The 8,281-nt window shown below is 39.4% G+C and overlaps 2 protein-coding genes across 2 annotated transcripts; both read right to left on the reverse strand.

Annotated features, from left to right (window-relative positions):
• Positions 1-1,813: 1,813 nt before the first annotated feature.
• On the reverse strand, positions 1,814-3,129 carry LACBIDRAFT_296050 (uncharacterized protein; the record flags this gene model as incomplete). The annotated part of the gene is made up of 6 exons (XM_001890448.1): positions 1,814-2,035; positions 2,210-2,428; positions 2,709-2,724; positions 2,812-2,837; positions 2,895-2,932; positions 2,981-3,129. The coding sequence occupies 6 exons, from the start codon at positions 3,127-3,129 to the stop codon at positions 1,959-1,961; spliced, it is 525 nt and encodes a 174-aa protein (XP_001890483.1). The 3' UTR covers positions 1,814-1,958.
• A 946-nt stretch (positions 3,130-4,075) lies between these two features.
• LACBIDRAFT_318594 (uncharacterized protein) lies at positions 4,076-4,966 on the reverse strand (the record flags this gene model as incomplete). The annotated part of the gene is made up of 1 exon (XM_001890449.1): positions 4,076-4,966. The coding sequence occupies one exon, from the start codon at positions 4,964-4,966 to the stop codon at positions 4,076-4,078; it is 891 nt and encodes a 296-aa protein (XP_001890484.1).
• Positions 4,967-8,281: the final 3,315 nt, after the last annotated feature.

An 8,281-nucleotide genomic window follows, 5' to 3' on the forward strand; every position in this document is an offset into this window, starting at 1 on the left:
TAGAATGATCCTACTACACATAAAGAGTGTATACTTGCAAAAACAACCATGTCATTTGGACCAGATTTGGCAGAGCTACATATAAATCTTCATTTTCGGTGGACCAAGATGGACCACCAATCATTCAATATGTGCAAACAATTTTACTGCACATGCAGTAAATCTGTTTGCATTTGTTTTTAACCATGTGATATCATGTGGATTCAAGTTCAGTATACAGAAACCAATGTTTCCTGAGAGTACACATGACATTTCAGACTATTTATTTGTATTTACCTACATTTATCCTCATTTTAGAATGATCCTACAATTAAGGAGTGCATACTGCAAAAAAAACCATGTCATTTAGACCAGATTTGGCAGAGCTACATAAAACCAACATTTTCTGAGAGTACACATGTCATTTTGGACTATTTATTTGTATTTACCTACATTTATCCTCATTTCACAATGATTCTACAATTAAGCAGTGCATACTGCAAAAAAAACCATGTCATTTGGACCAGATTTGGCAGAGCTACATACAAATCTTCATTTTCGCTAAAAATGATGACTAATTTGGTGTTGTTGCCCATCCAGAAGTTTCTCAACTTGAACAAACAAAATTACCGCGCGTGCGGTAGTTTTGATTGCATTTGTTTGAAAGCAAGTCATTCAAAACAGATGCAAAGAACTTTGCCACACTTTGGCAGAGCTACAACAAATCTTCATTTTCGCTAAAAATGATGACTAAGCGATGGCGTGCGCCAAGGATCGTCTGAACCCCAGCGCAGGTTCAGACGATCCTTGGCACACGTCATAATTTGGCATCATTTGGCTAACCCTTCTGCTTTTGCATGCAGCTTATATTAGTAATTTTGCAAGAAAATACTGTAACTCTGTCAAATCTAATCCGAATTACATAAAATAAAATCCAGAAAAAAGGTAAAATTCCGCGCAATTCGATTATGTAAAATTGTGCACTATGTATTACATAATTGGCATGTCATTTCCCAGGTTATATCTGCAATTCTGAAAGAAAATACTGCAACTCTGTCATATCTGATCCAAATTACATAAGATAAAATGCAAAAATAATATACAACTGCAAGAAATTTAATTACATACATTGTAGTGGTATGCATTACATAATTGGCCCTGAAAAGGAGAAAAGCATCTATAAGTGTATTCAAAAGAAAAGCTGCAACTTACTGGATACCACTTATACAAAACTATAAATAACTGCTGCCACATGCACTAGTCCATATAGCTATATATAATGTGACAACTATGGACAAAATGATGCAATAGAACTGATGAACAATAGTGTTTGGCAGATAGATGAACTCTCATTAACTGGTTGTGACCATGTTGAGTGACAATCTGTGCCATCACTGGACAGATCACATGGTCAATAAAACCTTGTACTATATACCATCAACTACACAAATGATGACAGAAGCATACAAAGCTAGAGTGCATGAAACCCTGAACGTGGATGACTACAAAAGGCTAGAGACCCTGAATCCCCTGAATCCCTGAATGTGAGAAACCATCAATTTTCGTGGGAAAAAGGCAAAGTTCAGCGTTAGAACGCTGAAAAATTCCTTGAGATCAAGAGTAATAAACGAGTCTCTTCGTAAACTCAGAGGACTCGTAACCCGCAACTCAGCCTGCGGACTTAAGCACCAGAATCGCATCGCAAGCCACAAGCACATATAATCAAACGACAGAAGACAGTAACGAACATCATATTTTCCTGAAAACGCTCGTCCCATTACCGGCTGTACCTATTGCTATGCGATCGGGTACTTAGAAGACGAAACACCAACCAGCCGGACTGCAAAGTTAAGCAGAAGACAGGACTACCCCGCTCGCCTATAGGATGCACCTCTAAACGGCGTTTCCGTGCCGGACTAGGAAGGGGAATGATCGCCATGGGCGTGCCCTCTCCAGTGCAAGAGGTGATCCTCAGGGGGTCAGGAATCATAGGCACTAGGGGCCTTAGGTAGTCTACGAAGTTGTAAAGTCTGACGTGGGGCTTCGCCCCGATGGACTATAAATTTGACATTAAAAAAAAAAAAAAAAAATGTAATATATAGTGCAGCATTTTAAGTAATACGATTGCGCGGAATTTTACCTTTTTTCTGGATTATATTTTATGTAATTCAGAGTAGATTTGACAGAGTTACAGTATTTTCTTTCAAATTTGCTAATATGAGCTGCACACAAAAGCTGAAGCCCAGTGAAAACCGGCTCTGTTCCCAGCCGCAAGTATCTGCGGATTCCCGGTGGATATCGGAGATGGTCGGCAGAGCAGAAAGGCGCTGATAGACTGGGATTTTGTCCCTTTTGCGGATTTTTTTCCGCGAGGCTCCGCCTTGAAAGCCACCATTTTGGTAGATAACGGCCGAAATTTCTGCTTGAATCGGTTCCTTTCCGCCTCCACCTGCACTTTTCAGTCGTTATCTGTGCCTGGTAAATATTTCGTATTGGTTCAAAAAATCTGCTATTTTCCGTAACTATCTGCAAGTCCCTGCCACCCAAGTACATCTCATATCCAACCCCAAACACAACAACCGATAACTCGAACGCTTAATAATTTCCGTCCCCCACCATCCGTCCCTTCGACTGACAAGGCTCTTCCCCCAAGCGGCTGTGAATGGGTAGGGAACACAGAAGGAAGGATATCAGTTTGTAAGCTAACGTGGACTGAAAATATTACGCACCTTGATGAATACGACGCTGCCGAGCGGGATTGAGCCAAAATATAGCGCATATATGCATGAAAAAGGTCAGAACTTTATCGGATTGTGCCAAAAAACAACTTACTGACATGTTACGCCATATGCGTTCCCCTATACGCGTTCTCCCATATGCGTTCTCTCGCAGTCAGAGAAAGTGTTCCCTCATACACGGTCGCTCGCAGTTGGAGAACGTGTATGGCCGGCTTCTATACATAACAGTGAAAATTTAGTCATTCAAACATAAAGGCACTCACGGCGATTCAAGTTCACGATGCCCACCACATCGATGATTGTTCCGATACGTCCGTGAGGGGCTTGCTGAGGGATGATCGGAGCGATGTGCCAGAAGTCCTGGAAGACGGAGTGGAGGGGAAGGTGGGGGAAGGAAGGAAAGAGGGGGCATGGTAATCATTTGACGATGTCTAGTATATATGTAATCACCCAGAGTCGACTTGCGAAAAGAACTTTGAATGGAAAGATGCCAAGTTGATGTAAAGCAGTCGGTGATGGAAAGAAGTTTTTCGGTTGATGCCGGGAATCTCACCTAGGTGCGGATTCTCGCCGATTTTGTCCTCCGCCATCGATATTTGCGGATCAGCGCGGAGCGGTGCAGAGCCGGTTTTCACTGGGGCTGAAGGGTTAGCCAAATGATGCCAAATTATGACGTGCACCAAGGATCATCTGAACCCCAGTGCAGGTTCAGACGATCCTTGGCACACGTCATCGCTTAGTCATCATTTTTAGCGAAAATGAAGATTTATATGTAGCTCTGCCAAATCTGGTCCAAATGACATGGGTTTTTTTGCAGTATATGCACTCCTTAATTGTAGGATCATTCTGAAATGAGGTTAAATGTAGGTAAATACAAATAAATAGTCTAAAATGACATATGTACTCTTAGAAAACTTTGGTTTCTGTATACTAAACTTCAATCTACATGATATGACATAGTCAAAAATGAATGCAAACAACTTTACCACCAAGGAGGTAAAGTTGTTTGCACATATTGAATAATTAGTAAATAGTCCCTACCTAGCTCTGCCACTTCTGGTCCAAATGACATGGTTTTTCTTGCAGTATGCACTCTTTGATTGTAGGATCATCATTAGATAATGTGTTCAGGGTTTAAAGTAGATATCCAAATATGGTAAGCTAATAAAAATAGTCATAACATGGCAGAGAAATCAGAGAAAATTGAGGATGGTGCTGATTAATAGTGATGATGTCAAGTTTAAATAGACTTCCAAATAAGAAATATTGCTCATTGATGGTGATGATACTGAGGTACTCTGCTTGAAGCCCAGAGTGACACTCAAATAGAAAGATATACTAGTTTGTAAAAAATATAGCTACAAATCCAGAAAAAAAGCGAAAAGAAAGCAGAAATGGGTCACTACCACTCTTGCAAAATAGGACTCGTTCCTGCCATGCTTGCAATGGCCTCTTACACAAGTGTCATAAATCTTTGCGACAGGATTTTGGAAAGTTATTGCATTCGCATGCATCTTGTACCATCCAGAGGCTACTTTGATTATACAGTGATTATGGCGAACACGTGATATGAGCAGCTGTTCAACGTAAGTTAAGCAGGCAAGCTTGTCAGGAATTTTACCAAGCCAAAAACCATTACAAAGTGCATTAGTAGGTATTTTTCCTTTGTCTAGACTTTTATTGCAAGTTTTGCATATATATTTACAGTCATCATCGATCACAGGCCCCATGAGTTCATGGATTTCATCATGTTCAGATTTTCTTTCTGTTCGGGAAACTCCTTCTCGAATCAAGGGCTCCAAGTTACTTGAGGTATCAGATCGTTTTAACATGTCTGATAATTTTGTTAGCTGACCACAAACTGCACATCCAGATTCAAGAAGTTTGGAAGGGTGTGTGTCTTCACAGAATCCACTGATTATTCTATGAATTAATTTCTTAGAGGGTGGTTTAGGTGGGAAATTAGTGATTTTTGATGTCTGATAAGTAGACTTATTCTCTTTACTTCTCTTAATTTTATATGTTGGACCTTTCAAAAACTTAATGTACTTTTTTTTAATGATTTTTTTCTTGTCTGCTTTACTGAGACCCTTGTACCACTTAGCTTGACATTCAGAAGATGTCAAAGCTGGTTTCTCTGGAGTAAACAATGTATAAAATTGTGAACATCGTAAGGAACACATATGTGCTGATAAAACCTCCAAGACCTCTGCAACTGGAGATTTGCTTGATATTGTAACATTGTGCATTTTTGCAATGGATTTTGCTTGAACCAATGATATTTTTCCCTTTAATAATTCCAATGGCATATAACATATAAGCAGTTCAGGGTTTTTATGTAACTCAGCCTGAGCAGCTTGAAGCACAAACTGGCCAATGTATTTATAATTAACTGAGGTCACATTCTGTAGCTCCAGACTGTATGGAGTGATGTAATTTTTTATTTCACTCAAGTTTGTGCTAACCTTTCCACCCCCATAATGATTGGAAGGCACAACTGCCATCGTTGCTTGACAAGGGCACCCATACCCATACCAATGTTTAATAGAATGAAGAAAAGGTTCGTTTATGGTGGAGACTTGGATAGCGGATACTCTATTTGTCAACAATAGTTCATAGCCATACCAGTTGGAGATGGATGAGAAAGAGATAAATGTATAGGCCATTGTAAATTGAATTATTTTTGAAATAAGAATCAAAGAGGAGAAATGCACAACAAATTGATGTCGAACAAATAGTGCAGGTAGTAAAAATGAGAGATGCTCTTGAAACAAGCGAAGTTTATTTGCATATATATGACGGAAAGTACAGTGTCTTGAAAACCAAAGTGCAAGCAAAATGCAGAGCTCAATGGCATAGTTAACAGATAAAGAATACACAATTGCACTATAGTATACCAAGGCTGGTATTTGACTGCATAGGTATTCTAATGTGAAACCGAATAGTGAATGAATAATGCAAGTTACTTTTACTTTTAGTTCTCGAATTTCATCAGCAATGACAGAGTTTGTCATATCCTGAACGTATATTTCCCAATCTCTCTGCATAGTCAAGTGTTTCTCAATGTCATTGACATAGTCAACATTTGCCAGCAGGCTCGGATTGTTTCCAATCTCTATTATGGGTGCATGACGGCTCGGGTTGTTTCCAACCACTATCAATCCTTGGCAAGTTGCTTTGGATTCTATGTTTGTATCAATGGGATAGATTGTAAGGAGCAGAGGGATGATGGTAAGTAGCAACAGAGTCCACCGATATGGATGCATAGTCAATGGAGGACAAAGAATATTGGCAGTCGTTGTTCAAATATTTGAAAGTTGAACAATCACATGACTTAAATTTACATGGACATGTGATTCAGCAATAGCAAGCACATCACACTTAGCTCAACTTGTCTAGAGAAAGATCTGTGAGGAAGTACACAAATTTATTATTTATAACTCTTGCTCATTATCTGAGCTACTTTCAGATGCTCTAGACCCATTATTGTCCATTTCTGTATAGTCGCTTCTGGAGAAAGAACATCAGGAAAGTATAAATTGAATAATGAAACTCACTTTACCAAGTCCTCCATATTAATTTCATGATGCGAAAGTATTACACTATCTGTTTGGACAGAAACCTGTGTAATAGAGGGCATTGTCCCATGCACATAGTTTGCAAAGGATGTTCGACTGTGACTGCAATTATCAAGTTTGACAATACCCAACATTGTTAATCAGGGGTAAGTTGATGTTGGAGGAGATTGCAGCTGAATATCAGCAGAATGAAAAAATGGAATCTTTAATGACTCCAATTGTTGGCAGAGTCCCAGAAGTTGCATTACTCCTCGGGTTGAGGCTGATACAGGAACAAAAATTCCATTTCCGGCAATCAGATGCAAAGTTTCAAGAGATGGCCAGGTCTGGCCAATAGTTAAGAGGAAATGATCATGTAGCATTGTGAAGGGAAGTTCCACATCTATGATCAGACAGCGAAGTGGAAATGACACAAGATGCTTTCTGAGTTTCAGGGCTGAAAATGGGGCATAGTCACCCTCATTTTCAAGGAAGTACTCATCCATAGGTGTACCAAGAGGGTCTGCCCAATAACATATGATGAGGTCATGAAATGAAGCAGAAGAGCATATCTGCTTTATCTTCATCAATGTTCTTTCAATTGTTTGAGGAAATGGCGGTGCATTTGTATACTGCATGGAGAAAGAAACAAGGGAATCTGTGGATGAAATGTAGTTAAAGGACTTGAGAGAAATGTATTCGGCTGCATTCTCCATGTTGAAGTGCAGGAGTGCTGGCATATCTAGATGGAAATCAGGCCCCAGTTTATAAGTGTCAGCATTTTCTGGAGCTCGGACAGTAAGCTCCTGTAGACATGGGAATGCTGGAAAATATAGATGGATGGGTTGACCATCACACAAGATATTGAGGCTCCTAAGCCTGGTATGGATAGTGTCTTTGGTGAATAAAGGTGGCTGACTTGAGGATGAATTGTCAAGATCAAGAGTAAGGGAGTTCAGGAGGGGACAATTGTGCAGAAGACTAGCCATAGCATCCTGAAACTTGAGATCTGCCTCAGAGAACCCAAGGTGAGATAATACCAGATGGTAAAGATTAGGTGAAGCCAACAGGAATGGTAAGAAGTCGGAGAGAGGCCAGTTGGGTGTTATGGACAACACGATAGAGTAGTGAGATGCTTAAACATGTCTCTGGGAAGCAGATTATATTCCACAGCCAAACAAATGGATGATGCAAAGTTTTGAACATCAGCCGTGTCTTGAATGATGCCTTTAGATTGATCGTGACTAATAGCAGTCATAGAGCCAGCAACTTTATTGAAAGCAGCCCAATTCTAGTAGTGTAAATGAGTAATCCGAATAACAAAAATAAAATGAGAACACAAACAGGTGCAAGGGCTGGAGCATCTAGAGGAATCAATGATTTCAGACGAACAATGCTTGTTTGCTTTTCCAATAATTCTAGAGTGGCAGGTTTTGTAAAAGCTTTGCAAGTAGCAGCTAATTGCACCAGATCGCGAAGTGAATCAACCTGTGTAAAGATCAACGATCTCACTTCTGCAATATTCCATGCTTGATGCATAACAGACATCAAAAATTTGAAGGGTTGGATGAATGAAGATGTGGAGTAAAATGGAATGTAATAAATATTTGTGATAAACTGTGCTGCCAAACAATAACAAGCTTGGAATGCAAATTCACAATTTTTAAAAAGACGAATAGCAACGAGTGATATTGATTGCAAGACTTGTGGGTGTGGGCCAGTGCTTTGCATGGCATGTATGAGTCCTTTCTGTGGACTCTAAATTTAATATTAGGAAATTGGTCATGTAATCACTTTATGATTTTCTGAGTTTTGTTCTATATTTGCAAATAGACCCTGAGCTCTGAGCCTAGCCATCAATATCATAGCAACAATGTGTGCTATTCTTATTTATTTATTTATTTTATTTTCATTTTATAGCAAATTTTCCCAATTTTATAACTATTTTTCTGTTTATGGTAAAATATTCCCACAGTCCTCTTTGCATATATCTCGGAAAGAGGATGT

This window comes from Laccaria bicolor, genomic scaffold, assembly GCF_000143565.1.
Source record: "Laccaria bicolor S238N-H82 LACBIscaffold_97 genomic scaffold, whole genome shotgun sequence".
Taxonomy (NCBI): Eukaryota; Fungi; Basidiomycota; class Agaricomycetes; order Agaricales; family Hydnangiaceae; genus Laccaria; species Laccaria bicolor.